The sequence below is a fragment of the Puntigrus tetrazona genome, chromosome 21 (genome assembly GCF_018831695.1).
Source record: "Puntigrus tetrazona isolate hp1 chromosome 21, ASM1883169v1, whole genome shotgun sequence".
In the NCBI taxonomy this organism is placed as follows: domain Eukaryota; kingdom Metazoa; phylum Chordata; class Actinopteri; order Cypriniformes; family Cyprinidae; genus Puntigrus; species Puntigrus tetrazona.
Genome location: NC_056719.1, coordinates 1,920,781 through 1,942,857, shown reverse-complemented (window position 1 = coordinate 1,942,857; position 22,077 = coordinate 1,920,781). Strand labels below are relative to the sequence as shown.

Genomic DNA, 22,077 nt, shown 5'->3' with positions numbered 1-22,077 from the left:
GAAGGACTGTCAAGGCAACAGCAGAGATTTGATTTCATGGGGCGAAAAAGCAGCTGTCAAAGTTTACAAAGCAGTGAAATTTGCGTGGAAATGACAAGAAAGCGACCCAGCCAGCAGTCGGGGCATGAATGAACGGATTCAAACTGGATTATTTCAGGACCGGCCTTCAATTTCGCTGCCTTTAGTGAGTAAGCTACCGTATGCTAGCAAATTAGCACAATACTCTTTCACGTAAAAACCACCCGCTAAAGAGAAGATGAATGTTTCGTGAGATGTATGTTTTATTGATGTATTTTTGCAACGAATCTAAGCCTAAAATAAAATTAAACTGTTTATGTAAGTTGACGTTGTTGTTTACACTTTCAATACCTGTAACGCCCATAATACACATGCATGCATCCTTACTTCAATGACAACATAAACACAGCTTCGTATTTAACTGGCATGCTTGCTTTTCCTTGGGATTGAGCGCAACTAAAACAGAAATTCGTCTGGCAACACTTTACTCACAGAAAAATTCAGACTTTTTGACTGTTTTCTTGCTTTCAGTCTCATTGATTTCAGGTCATGTTTTAAATACAGCTAAAACCGTTCTCCGTAAACTCAGTGATTTTGTGTTTTTTTTAGAAATGGGAGAGAGTGAGAATAAGGGCGAAGATCAGTGCGTGTATCCTGTAAGTATCATGCATCTCACAGTCTTAAATCATTATCAGATCACATACTTTGTTGATTGTTTGTCAAGTCATTTTGTTGAAAATGTACAGTATGGTGTTGACCGCAAACAGGTTTGACATGAGAACGAGTAAGTAATAACAGTGTTTTCAGTTTTGGTGAGGAATGTTATATGATGGTATGCTATCAAATGTTATATTGAGCAGAAAGATCCATTTTTTTATGCAAGGGGAAGTGCTTTTGTACAAGACAGGAAGCAGCTGAGCAAGCACCGTTCCCTTTGAGTCTCTTTTGAGCTCAACTTTTAAACAAACTCCACATGAGCTGATATAGACATAATTGTGCGTGAGTCTGACTGTTTGTTTGTATATTTGTGTTTCCTCAGGCTATTGGGAGTGAAATTCGGTCCCGCCTGCAGCAGTTTGTGGAGGAGAGGATGCAGACCACCATGGTGCGGAAACTTACCAATGTTTTCTTTGAATTAAAAGAATAGTTCACCCTCATTTCAAACCTGTAAGACCTTCAGCCATCTTAAAAACACAAATTGATACATGTTTGATGAAATCCGCTCTCAGATTTTATTAAATTTAATTTGTGTTCGGAAGATGAATAAAGGTCATACGATTTTGGACCGACCTGAGGGTGAGTAATTTATTGGCAGAATTTTATTTTTTGGATGAAACCTATTCATACGAAGAACAAGAGCAAATGTTTCAGATTTTTTGGCATCTGCTGCTTTAAATGCACAAGCACTTTAAAGTCTGGTTGCGTGATGTTTTTTTTTAATCTTTAATCAGTTAAACATTTTTTTTAAGTGACTCCATCTAGATTGTTTGTCTGTGTTGTTATCATTATAGCTGCTCTGTGAACTCTGCTGTCCTTTTTAAATTTAGAACAGTTTTTGAAACCATGTTGTTATCGTTCTTGGTGTAAACAACAGGCCTTTACTCTAGAAAAAGCTGTGTTTTCCTACATTAGTTTCATGGCAGAGGGGAATGAATTGGAGTGGTTCAGATCAGCTGTACAGATTATGTAAAAAGTTAGAGATGTTTATAACATGTTTCGTTTGAACGATACAGCCATTTTAATGAGAGCGCTATTTCCTGCAGCATTTTTACTACGTTACTAAAAACATATTTAGATGAAAGTGAAATCAAAAGTCTGGAAGTAGATGATGATATTTACCAGTTTTCCTGTAATATCAGATAAATTCCCTTATCTTTCTGTGATTTTTGTGTGTTCCAGCTGACAGGTGTATTGATCGGTGCTGTAGTGGCTATGTGTCTGATAGGAGTCTCTGTGCTTTTCCTGTACCGCAGATATAAACTGGCAAGTATGTGTCACTTCTGTGCCCAATACAGGTTCTTTCACACTGTTATTAGAGTTTAAGTCTAAAGAACTGCATACCAGTTTGAGCATTATGCTGTTTTTACCTTGCTTCTCAGTTCTAATACTTGATAGAGTGTGTTTTGGTCATACCTTGCCTGTCAGAAAAAAAGTTTTTTTTGGTTTTTTTGATGTCCTCCAAGTCTGTATTTTATTTAATCACAAATATAGTAAAAACAGTAACATTGTGGAATATTATTACGATTCTAAAAAAAAAAAAAAAAAAAACCCAAAACTTTTGTAATATATTGTATAATATAATTTATTCCTGTGATGGTAAAATTTAATTTTCGTTACTTCACTCTTTAGTGTCAAATGATCTTTCAGAAATCAACATGCTGATTAAAATGCTAATATACAGTTTTTTTTCTTTATTATATTATTATCAATGTTGAAAATAGATAGAACTTAACACTACTATTAAGCAATCTGACCACCTAGATTTTGAATGGTAGAGTATGTCTATCATACTACTATTCTTTAAGTATTTGCTTGTGTGTGTTTTAAGATCAACAGGCTGGTGTTCCTCGCTATCGCTTCAGAAAAAGAGATAAAGTGCTCTTTTACGGCAGAAAAATCATGAGGAAGGTGGGTCACATCTCAGTGAAATCCATTTGCTTACCTGTGATTTGCACCCTGTTTTAGCTGGTGATTAATAATCACGTTCACAGCAGTCTATTTCTGCTCCAAGACAAATAGCTGAGTGTTCAGACTCTGACTCTGTAGAGACTTGCTTCAGTGCTCATTTATAAGTGTAATTAAAACTGACATCAGCTAAAACTTCAGTCTTCCTCCACTGGAGGGCAGCACAGAGTGTGCTAAGCGGCATATGAACTGTCCTGTATGTGTGGCACTTGTATGACTAACAGCTTGATATTTTTATTTGCTCTGCATCCTTCACTTGATTTTTCCATTTCTGTCTTTCAGGTCCAGACCTTGTCCTCGACACCATCCTCCTCTTCGGTGTCTAAGCAGCGCTCTCGCAAGAGGCCTAAAGTTCTAAGTATAGCACGCAGGTGTGTTTAGCTTCTCACATACCTAATTTTTACAGAACATATGGCATCTGGTTTTATCGCCCACACAGTTTAAGCCAGAAGCTGTCTGATCACTGCTTCTTGTTTGACTCCTGCTATGATGTCACGCAGGATCTTGCGGATCAGGAAGGAACCACCCACTTTGCAGCCCAAAGAACCCCCTCCCTCTCTTCTGGAGGCGGATCTCACTGAATTTGACGTGCAGAACTCAAACCTGCCCTCGGAGGTGCTCTACATGCTCAAGAACGTCAGGTGAACACCTCTGACCCCGTGGGGTCACATTGATTGCAGCCGAACTGCATACAAATCACATGATACCTTTTCATGTGTGGGGTTCGTCTAAAGTTGAATGTTCGTTCATTTCAGGGTACTTGGTCATTTTGAGAAGCCTTTGTTTTTGGAGCTGTGTCGGCACATGGTGTTTGTGGAGCTGCAGGAGGGAGAAGGGCTATTCAAGCCCGGGGATGATGACGACAGCATTTATGTGGTTCAGGATGGAAGGCTGGAGCTTTGCATTCATGAGTTTGTAAGGACGAGCCTTAAAAGAACCTTTTAGAAGTAATCCATCATTACAGCATTTGTTTAGAGAATTCCAGTTGACTCATCAACCTCATGCACGTGACATTATTAATTATTAAATAAATTGTCTACATTTATTAAAAATAAATGATGAATAATGGTAAACAATAAAAAAGAAACACACACAAACACAATCATTAGAGTACTAGTGTTTTCACCAGTTTGTGAGCAGCCAGTCTCAGTTTGTTACACATACTTCATATCTATTTTGTTTTTAAACAGGTTGTGAGTGTACCATTGTAAGTGGAAAAAACTACTATAAAAATGTTTAGTTCGATCCAGTATATTGGGAAATGGAAATGCTATTGGTTCGAACCCCACAACAAATGATTTATGAAAAATCACCATCATTTCCTTGATTAACCTCTGGTTACTTCACCTGGTGTGTCCCTGCAATAAATTCCCTGTAGGTCACTTTGAATAAGAAGTGTCAGCTAAATGGCAAATGAGTAATTAAACTTAGTGCCCTCCCCTAAAGTTATTATATTATTTTTCTGAATGTGTGTCTTTTAGGATGGCACAGAGCCTGTGGTGAAGGACGTGTTGCCCGGGGACAGCGTGCACAGTCTGCTCAGCATTCTAGACATCATTACAGTAAGTTCTCTGTCTGCTTTCTTGACGACTTATCCAGCTCTAGTGAACTGAGATTAATTTTGGATCTTCCGTTTTTCCCCAGGGTTATCCTGCTCCCTATAAAACTGTGTCTGCTCGTGCAGCGGTCAGGTCTACCATATTGCGCCTGCCTGCCTCAGCTTTCCAGTCAGTGTTTGAGAAATACCCAGAGACGCTAGTGAGAGTCATACAGGTAAAGATGGGCTTAAACTCACACATGGCTGTCTGTATCAATGTGACCTTGCTGAACATCTATCTCAACCACTATAATAATGGACCTTATTTGGAGATGTTGTCACAGTTTAGTCCGTTTCGGTTTGTTTTATATTTGTGTGTGTGCAAAAAATATGGCTCATTTTACTGCATGGACACTGGTATATTATTAGTGAGACCGCATAATGTTATTTACACTAATAAGCATAGTAATTTAGATGAATGACAGTGTTAATTTGTGAGTTATTTCTGTCTGCTTAGATAATCATGGTGCGTCTGCAAAGAGTGACTTTCCTGGCACTTCACAACTACCTGGGACTGACAACCGAGCTTTTCAATCAGGTTGGAGGAAGAGTACACACGTACATCTCAGCATTATTACTTTTAGGATCACGCACACACTCACGCACTCCATCACTTCTAAAATATGTGCTTTTCCTCACACACACACTCTCAGTGTTATTTCATGCTACGTTAACCCCCATCGGCATAATCACTCCTGCTCTTGAGCCATAAAACTCAGCTAGATTGAATAACATGGATCATAAGACCACGGCTTTCATTTAAAGGACACCGACTTTTAACACCCTCTGGGTGGAAATCTCCCATCAGCCATCACTGCATGTCACAGCACAACCCTACACACGCGTAACTCTCCCTTCATAGGGTGGACAGACTGAGGGAGTTGTTTTCCGTTTTGATTTAAGAAGTGCTTTTGGCTTGCGCTGTGAATTTGAGTGCTCTCCCACCGGCTATAAATACAATTTAGTCCCAACAGCAGGCAAGGTTATGTGACAAAACAGCATCAACTCGGTGCAGTTCTCACATTTATCATTTTGTGATGTTCTGCTCACCTGATGTTTTTCAAAAAAAGCAAATGATGAGTTTAAGTGTAAAAATGAATGAGGTCTAGTGATTAAATAAGAATGTTAAAAAAGGCTATATCTAATATTAGAAATGTAATAGTTATTTTACTGTTTGTTTCATACAGTTTTGGACCTTTTTAAGTCTATTTAGCAAAAGATACATGACTTTAATCTAAGTCAAACTTTCTATGTCTTTATAAGAAAATACGAAAAATTAGAAAAAGTGTATAAAATATATAGCCAAAGTCATTTAATCCAATTAAATAATGCTTTTTAGATATTGTTTGGTCATTTTGGTGAATGAATTAATTAACTTCGAGATGAACATTAATCATCACTTCAATTACCCACAAATCATTGTTATGAGTAATTCTGAGTTTTTGGTTTTTAACTAGTTCAGAATTGTTTGAGTTAATATTTCTGTGAAGAAAGACATCAGGCTGTCAGTGGCTGTTACTTTAGACCTGTAAATTGTTTAATGTGTCCAAGATGCTTGTAAGTGTCTATCTGAGGATTGTGTGTGTGTGTGTGTGTGTGTGTGTGTTTAGGAGAGACAAGCAGTGCCGCTGTTTGCGGTCAACAGTGTGCTCACTGAGGGGAGTCCCAGCAGAGTCCCACGCAGACCCCACTTGCAGACACAAATAGAAGACGAGCACCTGCAGGGCTCCGGAGAGAACTTGACAGATTCAGGTTCAAGTTTGTTTTGAGTTCTTTGCAATGAATGTAGTCCAAATAGTTCACAAATTGTTTCTGTGTGTACATACATATGTGTGTATATATTCATATATATTCAGTTTTACTTTCATTTGTTAATAAATCCTTCATAAATCCTCCATTGTTTCTCGAGCAACATTACTGTTGAACAGCAATACTGTTTTTGCTATGTTTCTGTTTTATCAAATAAAAGCAGCCTTGGTGAGCACAATTAGAAAACATTCCGAAAACCATACCACCTTACTAATCCTTTAAAAAAATCCTTTCTCTGAGTAAAACAAAAAACAAAACTTTGTGATACTGACTTTATTTTTGCTTCTAGTGGTTTTGTCGGATTTTGCTTTGTCTAAAGGCATATTTTCTGAAGTCGGAAGGAGCTATTTTGACAAAAATACAGGTTTACAGGAATATTGTTCATGGCTGTTTTGAGAGTGATATAAATGTCTCATCACTTAGATGGAGGGCAAGCAGGATCATATGAAAACACGTCCGCTGTTGTGCGGAGGTCTCGCTCCGTCTCGATGCCTGTAGAGAGCTCAGGTAACAAATATCCTACCATCTGTCTAACCCCTCTTATTCACTCCACACAGAAATAACACCTCTAGCACTGAACCCTCCAAACTAGATCTGATTTCTATGTGTTCAGGAGTGGCAGGAAATGACCTCAACATGGCTTATGAACGTGCCCGAGTCACCATAGATGACCCTCCATCCAGTTCTGTCACACACAAGGTCTTTTTTTCTTCCGCCATCTATCTCTCTCATCCTAAACATCTCTACATATTAAAAAAACGAATGATCTTGATGATGTTTTATGTTCTTCAGTCCATTTTGAAGAAGAGTGTGACCATGCAGCATGCTCCGTCCGCTGTGATTCACTACACAGACAACGCACCACACTCTGACGTTCCCCCTAGTAAAGTGGGTGCCATTTTCCAGGCCGCCAAGAAGGATCTGCTGGGGATTATTCAGCTGCAGGTCAAAATACATCTCCATTAGTGCGATATGAGTTCATGGTTTATGTATGTTTGGATTGATTTATGCGTTTGTGTTGAATATTTTTATTGGGCTGTGCGTGTCCAGGACCCCAGTTTGCTCGAGGGCAGAGTAACGCTCCATCAAGTTAAAGCTGGATCTGTTGTAGCTCGCCAAGGAGATCAGGTCAGGCAGCTCACTAGATTTTAAAACCTAGCTAGTGAGAATAGCTAGACATTTCAATGGATTTCTAGTATGTTATCCCGTTCAAATGATTTACTTGACTGTGTGTGGGTGTGTGTCCCTCAGGATGTAAGTGTGCAGTTTGTAATCTCAGGCACGTTGCATGTGCACCAGAGGATGATTGACCGAGAGGTGGACACGTGTCTGTTTGTGGCTCACCCAGGAGAGCTGGTAGGTCAGCTAGCCGTATTGACGGGTGAGCCACTTATCTTCTCCGTACGGGCACACCGGGACTGCAGCTTCCTGTCCATCTCGAAAACGCACTTTTACGAGTAGGTTTTCAATCCATATTTCTTTATTTTTTGCACAATCTGTGTAAAATTTAATCGTTTGGTGTCAATAAGATTTTTATTTAAGCAAATGCTGTGCCCCTATTATGGGTTTTTAAAGGTTTATATTTTTTGGGAGTCCCTAACAACATTTTGACGTGCATGCAAGGTGAAAAAACCCTTTCGTTTTCTTTATAATATACATTTATCTTTACCTGGGTTGTTCAACGACTCCAATGATTGGTCGATTTCATTAAAAGCTGTCACCAAGAAGTGGGCAGACAATATGCCAATGTTTCATGTTGACGTCCAAGTGAAACGGCTTAGCACTCCTTTTAAAAACGACTCGTTTCAATGATTCAGAGTTGACTTGGCGCACTTTCAGATTTAAACTTTGCAGGATGCTTTTATTCACTTAGAGCTGTGTTACACACTGCATGAAATAAAATGATTTCTGAGGGATCATGTGACACTGAAGTTGAAAATTCAGCTTTGCAGCTTAACAATGATAAAATGCTGAATATATTAAAATAGACAACAGTTATTTGAAATTTTAATAATAAAATAATTTCACCCTTTTGTCAGCATAATAGCGTTCTTTTTGACCCCAAACTTTTAAATGGTCTGTGATCAATGAATTCACATGGCCATAATAGAATGTTATTGAAAAAAAAAACTTACGGTCATATAATTGCTCTATAACTTCTGTATAGAAATCACAGAAGAAATTAATAATCATTTAATCAGAATTTAAGCATTAAGAAATGGTAGAATAATGCATAGTTATACATAACTTTTAATCCGAATTTAACTTCTTGTTGACATTGGCAGGCAAATAATGAACATAAGCTCACTCTGGCTACTGGTTTTAATGGTTATCTGGCTGACATGTTGATTCCTCTCATATTTTTGTGTGTGTTGTCAGGATCATGCGAGCTGAGCCCACAGTGGTGCTGAATGTGGCTCATACAGTTGTAAGAAGGATGTCACCTTTCGTCAGACAGATTGATTTTGCCCTTGACTGGATGGCTGTGGAGGCGGGCAGAGCTGTCTACAGGTCTACTTCATTTCCTCGCATATTTACTGGTTACATTTGGCCAAATATTACCTTTTAATTAGCAGGCATTTTTTACTGTTTCACCTGCATCCAGTTGCAGAAAATCTTACATTAAAGACCAACATTTATTTATATATATTTATTTAAAGAAATGAGTTATATTTTTTTAAATGTCTTAAAAAATGTACTGTATTTTTAATCAAATTAATGTAGCCTTGCAGAAAGTTTTTTTTTTTTTTTTTAAATGTACGTAATCTTAAACTTTTGAACAGTAGTGTATATTTGATGAGTACTTACAAGTGTATCATTTGCATGTCCTCATAGTTTTGGCTGTGCAGTGTGTTTATTATTATATTAGTATGAAATGTCCTTTATAACAATTTTGGCTCTCTTTTAGAAGAGCTCCCAGATAAACTCTATTGTTATGATCTTTTTCTCTTCTCTTTTCCTATGCCTCCTCTGTAAGAGATTTGGACAGAATACAATCTAATAAACTTGGAGAAATCTTTTTCTCTTCTGCCCCTCTGGCTGAGACAGATAAGCTTCCTCAGCATTTCATAAATCTTCTATGATAAACGACCTCATCCTTTCTCTCTCTTTTTCTCTCTCAGGCAGGGTGATAAGTCTGACAGTACTTTTATAGTGCTCAGCGGCCGCCTGCGTTCCGTCATCATGAAGGAGGATGGGAAAAAGGAGCTGACTGGAGAGTACGGTAGAGGAGATCTTATTGGAGTGGTGAGCTATTCCATTTGTACAACATATATTATAATACAATAACTTCTTGTCATAGCAAACTTATTTCTATCTCTCTCCAATTTAGCTCCTTTATTACCTTAAAAGCATTTATATTTATTCAAGGCTCTAAAGAGCTGTATAGTAACCAATCAGCATGTTCCTTGAGTTTCATAGCCTTTTATAGTCCAGGTAGTATGTGAATATAACATTCATGTTTTTAAAAAAGCATGAAACTTGGTAGATTTCTATAGTTAGTGGCCCTAAACATTTTCAGTAATGGAGCCATGACAGAAACGCCTTGTGGTTGCCATGGCAACCATTTTACGTTCTGCCATAACCACATTGTGTATTTTGTGCCATTTTTTTAAATATCGGCATCAGACTGTACATTTCTGTTTGACCGATGTTCGAAGCAGTGAGAAAAGAAGCATCTTAGCACACAGTGCTCACATTCTCCCTCTTGTTTGCCGCCATCATTCAGTTCTGTTAAGCAAAGGAATTAAAATGTTTGCAAAAAACAATTATAATGATTGCTTTTAATTATTAGTAATAGAAAAGCAAACATTATAATTCTTTCTTGTTTGCCGTCTGCATTGGGCAAATACACATTTATATCATGTAAATCTTTGAATGACTAATGAACATTTAAATTGTTGGAACAGTGTATTAGATGTCATTCCCCATACTGTAGGTTCACACAGAACCATTGAGCCGTTCTGTGCAGGATTGTGGCATCTTTCGAATATTCATTGATTACTATGGTGAATGACGTCAAATCAGACTGCTTGTATATCATAGCCCATAGAAGCAGTCTCTAATGAGGCATCTGGGTATGTATATAATTTATATGGTTTTTGCGATGGCTCCATTTATGTTCAGGGCCCCAACCTGTACAATTGTACCAAGTTTCATGCTTTTATGAAAAAGTTAACATATCGCCTCAAATTTTGCACATATTACCTGGACTATTATAACTTTTAGATTTTTCAGTGACTCAAAGATGAATCAGATATTGTTCCATGTTACATAATGCTGCATATGTACTATAGAAAGTGGCCCTATTGTATGTGCAGCATCTCCTAGAATAGCTTTGGTGACATTTACTGGTGTTGATGTATTCAGTAAATTTCTGCCACCTAATCAGGTGTACATAATAAACTCAGTAAAATAAACTCAGTATCTCCCATGAGATCCCTCTCTCTCGTCATTCATAATGTTTTATTGTGATTGGCTGATGCCTTTTGCGTCTCTGTGATGACGCCTATGCTGCTAAGAATACCTGTCCATGTTGATGCCATGGTTACATTGCTGGGTGAACAGTGGTGGTTCATTGTTTATGGACGTGAGCGATGTGAATGAAGGCCTGATTTGTGGATCCAAATTTAGACTCAATCCACGTCATGGAATTTTATTGGTGCTGATCTTTACTCTTGCGTGAGCAAAAATATAGTGTCTTAGTAGCATAAATATGTCTAAATGGGGAGATAAATGATAATTCTCTCATCATTAAACCTCTATGTTCCTTGCTGAAAGCAGTTGTATGACCAGGATTTGTAAAAATTTATATATCATTATTTTAGTACATTTTTTATTATATTCCATTATTTCTTAGCATTTCTTAATATTTGAGCTAGCTATTCTGTTTTGGTTTTTTTGTAACATATAGCTTTTAATATATTTTTATTTCAGTTTCAGTAATTTTGCTGCTTCTAATTCAACTATTTATTATGTTTAATAGCCACGTTTCAGTTATTTTATTGTTATTATTTTTTCCAGAAAATATTGTAATAAAATGTTTTCTATGAACAGTAATTTTTGCAGTAGTTATATATATATATATATATATATATATATATATATATATATATATATATATATATATATATATATATATATATATATATATATATATATATATATATGTTAGTTAGTTTTAGTAATTTTACCACTTCAAACTGTTGTTTAAACATTTCTTTTAATATTGTTATATTATGAATTCATTAATTATTTTGTGCGTGTATGTGTGAATGCAGGTGGAGGCTCTGACCCATCAGAACAGAGCAACTACTGTTCATGCTGTTCGAGACTCAGAACTGGCTAAACTACCTGAGGGGGCTCTCAGTTCCATCAAGAGGAAATTCCCACAAGTATGTCAGCCACACTGCATTTGCTTTGTAGCCAGAAACAGCAGTGAGTCTCTGGGCTCTCTGTACCTGCATAAAGTCAGTTTTGTTCTCTTTATTTTATCTCATTAGGTAGTCACAAGGCTCATTCACCTGCTTGGACAGAAGATTCTCCAGCAAGTTAATGGACCTTTAACAGGTGTGTGCCTATGTGTGTGTGTGTGAAGAACTATCTATTCAAGGCCAAGGTTTCTAGACCAGCTAGTGCATGCCAACTGCTTTGTGTCTGTATTTTAACTCCCAGCTCGCAGTCTAGCTCTACACACACCCGGCAGTAAATGGGATGCTGGGAACCCTGCCTCAAACCTGGCCACCGTCACTGTGCTCCCGGTATCAGAGGAGGTTCCTCTGACTGCGTTCACCCTGGAACTTCAGCATGCACTGTTAGCTATCGGTGAGGATGCTTTATATCAAAAAGATGAGAAGGTTTATAATTGGAAAGAAAGTTTGAGTCAACTTTATGTCTTTCAGGCCCAACTCTTCTCTTGACAAGTGACATCATCAAACAGCGCCTCGGCTCTGCAGCTTTAGACAGGTATGGCGTTAAAGTATCGTTATATCATTATATAATAGTATGCAATGTTCATATAGCATTAAATATTAGTTTATATAGACATGTGGCCTCTCCGTTTATCAGAATATGTAAATTCACTACATGGAAATTCACAATTTGTGTATTCAATGCATGCTGATTTTTAGGTAGAGTGTTTTCGGGTTGCCTGAAAAACAACACCACACTCATCTTTTTTATTTTTACACATTAAAGTAGTCGTTTGATGAGCGAGATGAAAGCAGTTTTGTGATATGGAAATGAACAACACAATTAACCCCATAAATAAACAGTCTGCATGAGTCCTGTCCCTCTAACCCAGCATGAGATCTTCCTCTCTCCCTGTTGCTAATGTTTGTTTCTGTTGTACTTTGAGTTTTACTTAAATTTAATTGAGGAAAAAGTGCTGATACTGGCCTGGTTTCTGTCAAGAATATTGACAAGCGAGAATGCTGTCCAGTGTTTATTGGACAGTTGAACAAAAATGGATCCACAGAGACAAGGATCCCACACATGTTTAGTTCAGTAGCTAGAAAAGGACTCTTAAAACCTTAGTGGTCACAAATTTGCAAAAGATTTAACTTGTGTAAAATCTAATCCTTATTGGAAACTCAAACTTCGTAGCAACATCTTTCCTAAATTTCACATGGTGTCAGATGGTGCAATATTTCTTTTATCAGATGATGCTATAAGATTATAACATAAACGCATACATCATTACATACATTAAGATTCCAAAAGTCTCCTAAGCTCACTTTAAAATAGATATTTAATTATATTTTGAAATAATATATATTTATTTACTGTTTATAGCAAAGTTGAGTTTTCAGCAGGCATTCCTTCAGTCTTCAGTGTTGCACGATACTTTAGAAATCATTCTAATATTTTGATTTGGTGCTTAATAAACGCATGAATAATTAACTTCATTATTATTATCAGTGTTAAAAATGTATTTTTACTTAATATTTTTATGAAAACAGTTCAAAAGAACATACGCACAGGGATGCTCTTCACTGCAAACACTACATATGCTTTAAAATTATCTCAGTTAACCTGAGGGAACTACATATGCTTTACAGTATATCTGTAAAAACCATTCAAATTATCTGGAAAACTATGGTAATAGTATCTAAGCCATTAAAAAAAGTCATTTTAGTACAAAAAAGAATCTAGAAAATAATGGAAATGTGTATAATATGTAACCATTGAACACAAAACCAATCTTAAAGGTCAGTTTTCTGAAAGTCTACATCAGTCAACAGGACACTATTTGGCTGGGATGCAATTATTTGAAAATCTAAAAAGGTGCAAACCCCCCCCAAAATATTAAGAAAATTGCCTTTAAAGTTGTCCTGGTTCTTAGCAATGTATATTATTAACAACTAATAATATATTTACAGTAGGAAATTTGCTAAATAACTTCATGGAACATGATCTTTGTTTAATATGCTATTTTTTTTTGGAATAAAATAAAAAATAGCTTTAGCTTAATTTATTAATGCAACTTTGTGGTTTTGTGGTTGGAAAATCTCTGTACAGTAGACACAAATGCTTAAAAGTCATGGATGCGTCATGGATATTCATTGGTCAAAAGGTGTGGGAGCCTGCAGCTCTTCACGTTCAGTAAATTAAGAAGTTATTTGAATCTCTCACATTAGTCATTACAGTCATAGTCTGTAGTCTCACTATCCTACTTAATCTTGGATGAATATACACAATTCTAACCTAACTTTCGACTTTGACGTGGTTATAAATCATTTTTAGATACAGGGGATAAATCAGTTTATTTGCAGATACCGGGAGAAGTAGCTAAAAATAGTCTCTCCCTCTACTCCAGTGTGCATGAGTACAGGTTGTCGAGTTGGCTAGGTCAGCAGGAAGACATCCACCGCATAGTCCTATATCAGACAGATGTGTCACTCACCCCATGGACTCAGCGCTGCATCAGACAGGCCGATTGCATCATCATCGTGGGACTGGGAGAGCAGGACCCAGCCGTGGGAGAGGTATGATGCTGTTACATCATCACAGAGTGAAAAACGCTTACATGAACTGGTGCTAAACTTCGCGAACCAAGATACAGGAGTTCTGGCTACTTCCACTGGAAACAGAGAGAGTTAATATAATAACTCTTCTGACTCAAACAAAGTGGGTTTAGAGCCAGTAATTTATCATTCGCTCAGGACGGCAGGTACTTTTATAGGTTGAGCCCAAAAAATATTACGTTGTGTGAACCATAACACACTGAGCTAAAAACAGCACCTACTCTTCTGTACTGTAAGTCACCGCTGAACTGCTCTGATCACAGGCAGTAATAAACCATGTTGGCGGGACTCCAGTTGAACTGTAGGACTTACTCGGTTCTTTTCCTAGAGAGCGAGAGATTAATCACTTACGTGCGGAGAGAGAGAGAGAGCGGTTTTCGATATCCAGGGGTTTCGACAGTCAGATCTGTGCATTTGAAGTTGGATCAGAGGTCTGGGGTAGAGCAACATCCCTATTGATCATAAATCCTGCTGGCTTTAAAGGGTACGGACATTATAACGCTGCTCTTTGAATCAGGAACCCAAAGCTCAGATGTTTTAAACAAGTCTGAAATGGGTAATTGTATTCATATGAAAAGAATCAAGAGAGGAACGTGAGTGTTCTCTTAAACGCACACCGTCCCGTCCCAATCAATAATTATTCTTTAGAACAAAATGACCTTCTGAAAGAAATGGATATATTTCTAATACATTTATGGATTGGGTCTCCATTCAGTGCGTTCCATTAAAGAAATTTATTTTATTATTGTAATGCATTTGGACAGAGGGTTGTCTAGTTTTGAAAGGATGATATTCAGACGTCTCTTTTCGGTGTCTTTGTCTCTCAGTTGGAACGTATGTTAGAGGGGAGTGCGGTGAGAGCGCAGAAACAGCTGGTGTTGTTGCACCGTGAGGACGGCCCTCCTCCCAAAGGAACAGCTGAATGGCTCAACATGCGGAGCTGGATCTCTAGGCACCTTCACCTGTCCTGCCCCCGAAGGGTCTTCTCCAGAAGGAGCCTGCCTAAATTGGTGCAGCATTTAATATCATGTCATGGTTCACTAAAATAACTGTATCACCCCATTTTATATATTTTTTATTTTATTATAATTTTCTTTTTAGATAGATATTTATATATCTTTATTTATTTCTGCAGACACACTTGACTGAAGGAAAAATTACAAGTTTCAAAATTTCTTAGCATTCTGTATATAGACACTTTTGATATTCCTGTCAAGTTTCCCAGGAATAGTAGCTATCAGCTTGAGTTAAGTTGGCAGCTCTATTAATGGTTTGAAAATGTCTCAAACCATTAAAGGAACACTCCACTGTTTTTGGAAATAGGCTCATTCTCCAACTCAGAGTTAAGTAGTTTTTTTTACGTTTTTGAATCTGAGGAACTATACTCTCATTCTGGCATAATAATCAAGGAAGTTTGCTGCCACAATGAGAGTAGTTCCTAGTCATATCAAACTAGAAAATCACAACTTTAAATTTTCCGCCGGTCTTAGTACACAATATAACTACAGAAGAGTCATTTGAACACGATACTACTGGTCTAATTGGATTCAATGATCTATGTTAAGTTATGCTAAAAGTGCTATCGCCAGACCTTGAGATCAGCTGAATGGATTTAAAAACCGATAAAACTCAATTTAACTACTCCGGAGGAGTTGGAGAATGAGCCAAAAAGTAGAGTGTTCCTTTAATAGAGACCAAGGTCATTTGAGCTTGATTTTTAGATGAAAATAAGATGATGATGATAATTTTTTTATTATGAAATGTTGTTGTTATTGTTATTATTATTATTATTAACTCTGTCGTAATTGCAATTTTTAGCTTTAGGCAATTTTATAAGTTGTCTATAAATATAACATTAAGGCATAATTTATGTTCTTTTCAGACATTTTTATAATTTTTTATTTTTCAACCAGTTACTTAAATACATAGATTGGTCTAATTTGAATCTGAATTAATTAACTGCTGGTTGGCCAGACTAGTCCTTAAGACACAGGCTTAACACAGTGACAAAGCTCAGCCTCTGATTTCCTGTGTCTTCTGTGTTTTCAGAGAGAAATGTACCAGCGCGTGTTCCAGAAAGCCGCAGATCGCCACTCTGATTTCTCGCGTCTGGCTCGTATTCTTACAGGCAATGCCATTGCACTGGTGCTGGGAGGCGGAGGAGCCAGGTATTCACTTTTTTTACACCTTATAAAAACTAAAAATAAAACTTTGAAAGTGAAGAAAAAAACACCTCCACTATTTTGAATGCAGTTCCTCACTCCCACTCTTGTTGACACTACTGTGGCATTTTTCCTTAAAAGCCCTTTACCACCCCCTCTCAGGCTTTGTTTGACCTCTTTCCTCTGTTGCTCTCTTTCTGTCAATTTAATTTTTTCTGACAGCTTCTGTTTGTCTATTCTGTCTTTTTCGTGGTTGGCAGGAGGTGTTTGAAGGTTGGTTACTATTTTCTCCCTTCTTTCCTTTGTGTAGTAACCTGTGATTGATTCTGCGTACAGTTTTACTTCTGCCCAGTTTCCTTTAGGGTTGAAAACCCCTATAGAGCTGTTCAAAAAGAGAACAACACAATGCCCGCTTCGAGTTGTCGTTTTTAATAAAGCCATATTTGAGCATCGTAATTCTTTTGGACCAATAGAACAGAACGCGGTTATGTATTGATTGACCTTGTATCACTGGGTTTATTTGCCCCCTCACTCTCTTCTTCACATCTTCCTTCTTTCAGGGGCTGTTCTCAGGTGGGCATCATTCGAGCATTGAGTGAGGCGGGAATCCCCATTGATCTTGTGGGCGGCACCTCTATTGGATCCATGATGGGCGCGCTGTATGCAGAGGACCGCAGTTACAGCAGGATGAAGATCAGAGCCAGAGAGTGGGCAATGGTGAGAAAACACTCAAAATCCTGAGATGAACCTTGTGCTTCTTTAAAACGCATTTTAGTGCTCACCAAAAAATATAAACCAAGCACATGTTTTCTTTTTTAATTTTTTTTCTTCTTCTATTGCTTTTTTTAATGTTCTTCATCCTTTTTTAATATTTCTTTCTTTTTTATTGTTTTCTGTTCCTTTTTTTATTTCAGATTTCCCCACCTTCATTCATATTTCCTTTTATTTGTTTTTATTTCCTTTTTTACCCTTTTTACTATTCTTTTATCCTTTTTATCCAGTCTTTTTTTCACTGTTCACATATTTTTAATACATTTTCCTGTTTTATTTATTTTCCTTTTTCCAGTCTTCAACCTTTTTTCTGTCTTTTTTCCTGCTTTGTTTTACTGCAGTGTTCTTCTTATTTTTTATTTCCTTTGTTTTATCTGTTCCTTTTTAAAAAGTTATTTTTCTTTATTATTTTTTTTCTCATTTCATTTAATTTCCTTTCCTTTTTTTAATTTAATTATTCTTTTTTTTGGTCCCTTTCCTTTTTCCTTTTGTATTGATTTTCATTCTTTTTTTCACTTATTCCAATCTGACGCTTTATTTTTCATCCAATTTAAAAGCCACTTAAATTAGACAAAAACAAGCTAAATTTGTTCCCCTTTCCTCCTCTGCAGGAAATGACATCAGTGTTTAAGAAAGTGCTGGACTTGACCTACCCTGTCACTTCGATGTTTTCCGGTGCTTCATTTAACTCAAGCATTAATGCAGTCTTCAAGGACAAACAGATAGAGGTAGCAAAATGGCTCTTTTTGGCTTAAAAAAAAATCTTACACTGGGTCACAGTGCCAAACTCAGCAGCCTAAATGTGTTTGGCTTGTTTACAGGATCTCTGGATCCCATATTTCAACATCACCACAGACATCACTGCCTCCACAATGAGAGTGCACACTGATGGTTGGTACTGTTACATACTCCACCTTCATTTATGAGCCACTGCTCAACCACGATAAATGTCTGGCGTTTCCTTTTCCTCCATCTCAGGCTCCCTGTGGAGGTATGTGCGTTCCAGCATGTCTCTTTCTGGTTACCTGCCACCACTGTGCGATCCAAAAGATGGACACCTGCTCATGGACGGAGGCTACATCAACAACCTGCCAGGTTTGTAGTAAGACATTAGCTCCCCGCAGTGAAACCTCTTTAGAGCCTCACAATCAAATCCCAGTATACAATGAAAAACACACTCACACATGTTAAAGATGCAAATCTGCTAAAATAAAGTAGCCAGTTAACTATTGGCCATATAGTCTGGACCAAGATGATTTGGCTCATTCTGTCCAAGGACCGCCCACAGGAAAGATATGTCTGGGGGAGGGTTCTAAAATAGTCAAAACTCCAATAATACTACTTTTGTGAAACTTTGAGCCATTTTTGTGTGCGATTTGCATTTGACATTCAGTGAATAGACTGTGGGAGGGACTAGAGTGTGTCATCTATTTATTAGATCTGAAGAATTGGGTAATTTTTTTTTTTTTTTTTTTTTTTTTTTGCAATAACGTAGGTTCGTTATTTTTAAAGGTATTGTTTTCTCTTCCTGTTTCAGCGGATGTGGCACGCTCCATGGGTGCCAAAGTGGTTATTGCTATCGATGTAGGCAGCCAAGATGAAACCAACCTCACCAACTACGGGGACGCCCTTTCTGGATGGTGGCTGCTATGGAAACGGCTCAACCCACTGGCTGAGAAAGTCAAGGTGAGCCAAGTGTAATGTTTACTTAATTAGTTGTGTTTTTCTAAGGCAAGTGTCACTATTACTATTGCTCGTACTTGTGTCAAAGGTGCAGCCACAATTGCTGTGCATCATACATCACTCCGCTACTAACAATAGACAATGAACCTTTTTTGCCCGCAGAATTTTGCTTATCTGACCGCACCTTTAAGTGTAAACTTTTAGTGATTATTATACAGTGACACAAAAGACTTGCCTCAGCAAATAAATCATACTGGAACTTGTGCAAATGGACAAGAGGTATGTTATAATGAGAAGGTTTTGTGATTTTTACTCGACAGAAAATATCACACAGCATTAAAAAGGGACTATGAGCCATATTTGGAATGTTATTAACTAGCAATCACACAGAAAACGTTTGTGGTAACCACTTTTGCATGCACAGACAATTACATTTTCAGTCAAAAATGCTTAAATCCATTTTTTGTTTTTGTGGCTGTTTCAGGTGCTGAACATGACTGAGATCCAGGCTCGGCTGGCTTATGTGTGTTCAGTGAGACAGCTTGAATCCGTTAAGAATAGCGACTACTGTGAATACATCAGACCTCCCATCGACAGATACCGAACACTTGAGTTTGGCAAGTTCGATGAGATCAGTGTGAGTTTTATCTTCTTTGCTTTTTTTACTCTATACACCCTAAATATTCTGTCTTTGTTCTGCGCTTATATTGTGTTTGGTCGGCCTCATGTGTTCATGTGTACATATAGGAAGTGGGCTACCAGCATGGGAAGACAGTGTTTGATGTGTGGTGCAGGAGTGGTGTGGTGGAGAAGATGATGAAAGACAGACATCAAGAAGAGTTCCACAAAACGCAGAGCAACAATGTGAGCCTGGATCACCTGAAAGAGATCTGTAATCTGTTAAAACAGTTCCTTAATTCAATTTATTGATGTTTCTGCAGTTGGTGACCTGTCCAAATGCTTCCTTCACTGATCTGGCTGAGATCGTCTCACGGATTGAGCCAGTCAAACCAGCTCTTGTGGATGGTAAATGAATGTTAAACCTTATAAATTTACCTTTTAAAAGCACATTTGGCTGTTGTTTTCTGGGATTTTTGGCGTGAATTAGAAGCATATTGATCTGTTTTTGGCTTCTGTTTAGCTGGATGTGATTTGTGTACTAACATCATTAGGCTAATGGGTTGGAAATATCTCCGTCTTTCCCACAGATGAATCAGACTATCACACAGACTATGAAGAGGAGATGGCAGAGAGTGCTCTGTCAGACATTGAGCTTTACAACCATTACAGTGAGCACACAGAAGAGGAACTGACCGCAGACACTGTAAGCCTCACATACACATGCAGACTTAAGGCTGGGACGCACCAAGCCAACCTGCATGGGTTTATTTAATTTTAAAATTCGTATTAAATCTTAAAACTAAACTGATTGACTGATGCTTATGACCAGGATGAAGAGTTCGAGAGGTCACACAGGCAGCGCGTGCGTTCTGAAGTGGAAAACCTAGGGCCCGTGGCCTCCAAAACACCACAAACCTCCAGTCCCAACAGTCCTCCAACCCTCCACAACCGAAAAGCACAAGGAATGAAACCCCTCCATTCCGACCACTGACCCAGATAGCACCACGGCAGTGAACAAACACTGACACTCCTGTGATTTGGGCTTTGGCTTTCTGTACACATTCCAGTCACATCAAGTACATCCAGGCCTTGAGGAGCAGGAACCAAGTATTTTGTGTATTTACACAAGCCTTTTTCCTCTTTCATACAAAAATCCAAAGAAAACATCTATTGCACTGGAAGTTTAAGATGGACATACTGGATCACAAGGCATGGGGTTGAAATAATACCCCCCCTTGCTTCTGAGCAGTAACTCGAGATGATCTCAGAATGTCTGTGAAGTTTCATGCTGACTTTGAACTCTTTTAATTACCAAGTGTTATCTTTACTCCATCTTGAATTACCAGTTAGTCAATAGAAGAGGAAAATCCATGATTGAGACAATCGGCTAAAACATTGTCTTTACAAACAGTTAGATTGGATTGCATGTTCAGTTCTTTCATCAATGAAAGTAGCAGAAAAGAGCTATAATGATTTAGAGTTTAAAAAAAAGAAAGATAGTGAAATTGAATGTAGAGCTCAGATGACTCATGCTGACTTTTTTTTAGTTTTAGTAAAATTTAAAACCCTGAAAGCCGTTTAACAAGTCATTTTGTCCCGTGCAGGTCAGCGACTCTAGCTCGTGATCTATGTGGACAGTTGAGTGATCAGCGTCATATATCACACTGAATGTGTCTGATGAGTTAATCGTACCTCTAGCTGCATCAAACAATACAACTCAGAAAGGCAAGCCTATCAATGCAATATTTTTTATATTTTTTGTTTTGAAAAAATTGTTGTATGATACCTGTAGTGCCTTTTAACCGCAGTACTAGCCATACAAGACGATGGGAGTTCGATAATGATCCAAAATATATTAACAGCCTAACCACAATGCCAGTATTGATTAATATGTATGTGTGAGACATCATTTGACTTTTAATTATGCAGCTATGATTGAGATTAATTTTGAGATTTGTGGTCACCCCAATCTTAGATTCATTCACAATTGTTATGCTGTGTGCCAACAGTGCCACTTAAATCCTTTGTGGTAAAAAGAAAGCACTTACATTGTTAGCCTCGGTTGTTTAGTGTAAGCTTGTTTCCTAATTTAAAGAAATATGGACATCTGAAAAACCAAATTAGATTATGTAATTGTTTTCGAATGACGGGAGAATCTAGTGTCATATGTCTCAAAATCCTGATTCCTAATAAACCACATTTTGCTGTTGTCTTTTGAGTTCTAGTGTTCAAAGACCGCTGAAGCTTTTGAAATATTTGTTTATTTGCATATTTGTTGCATAATGCAGGACGGCTCACGTTTGCTCTGTCTGCTGTACGCTGCACCCCAGGAGCCATGTGTGCCCGGCGGTAATTATGAGGATGAATTATGGGATTCGGCTGCAAGTCTATGGTTTTTCTGCCTAATGGAGACACCGCTGCATTCAATCATTGCTCTGCGCCAACTCCGAGCAAAACAGCCTCAGCAGGCCGCAGCACGTGAGATTTAATGCATTCAGACATGTAATGAAGACAAAACACTTCCAAATGAGTTTTGTGAAGTGAGAACTAGGAGATAATCAGACATGATGAACAAACGTCTTATGCATCACATGCAGCGAGGCGTGCAGCTACGCTAGGCTTAGGGTCAGTCAAATGTTTTTCTAGTTTAAGGGTGTTGGAGAACCTGTTTATATGAAATTGCAGTGTATATATGGCTTTTTTTTTT

The 22,077-nt window shown here is 37.7% G+C and overlaps 1 protein-coding gene across 1 annotated transcript; it reads left to right on the top strand.

Moving 5' to 3' along the window:
- Nucleotides 1-8: 8 nt before the first annotated feature.
- Nucleotides 9-21,588, top strand: pnpla7a (patatin-like phospholipase domain containing 7a). Its single transcript, XM_043221638.1, has 36 exons — nucleotides 9-188; nucleotides 628-674; nucleotides 1,058-1,123; nucleotides 1,918-2,005; nucleotides 2,567-2,646; nucleotides 2,986-3,074; nucleotides 3,204-3,344; nucleotides 3,459-3,618; nucleotides 4,185-4,265; nucleotides 4,348-4,476; nucleotides 4,758-4,838; nucleotides 5,911-6,052; nucleotides 6,533-6,616; nucleotides 6,723-6,808; nucleotides 6,902-7,054; nucleotides 7,160-7,237; nucleotides 7,361-7,566; nucleotides 8,489-8,620; nucleotides 9,232-9,355; nucleotides 11,389-11,502; nucleotides 11,611-11,677; nucleotides 11,783-11,932; nucleotides 12,010-12,073; nucleotides 13,926-14,094; nucleotides 14,961-15,143; nucleotides 16,183-16,301; nucleotides 16,856-17,012; nucleotides 17,678-17,794; nucleotides 17,888-17,957; nucleotides 18,045-18,161; nucleotides 18,604-18,752; nucleotides 19,234-19,386; nucleotides 19,497-19,613; nucleotides 19,691-19,775; nucleotides 19,958-20,073; nucleotides 20,200-21,588. Exons 1-36 carry the CDS (start codon nucleotides 125-127, stop codon nucleotides 20,359-20,361), a joined length of 4,140 nt encoding a protein of 1,379 aa, XP_043077573.1. The 5' UTR covers nucleotides 9-124; the 3' UTR covers nucleotides 20,362-21,588.
- Nucleotides 21,589-22,077: the final 489 nt, after the last annotated feature.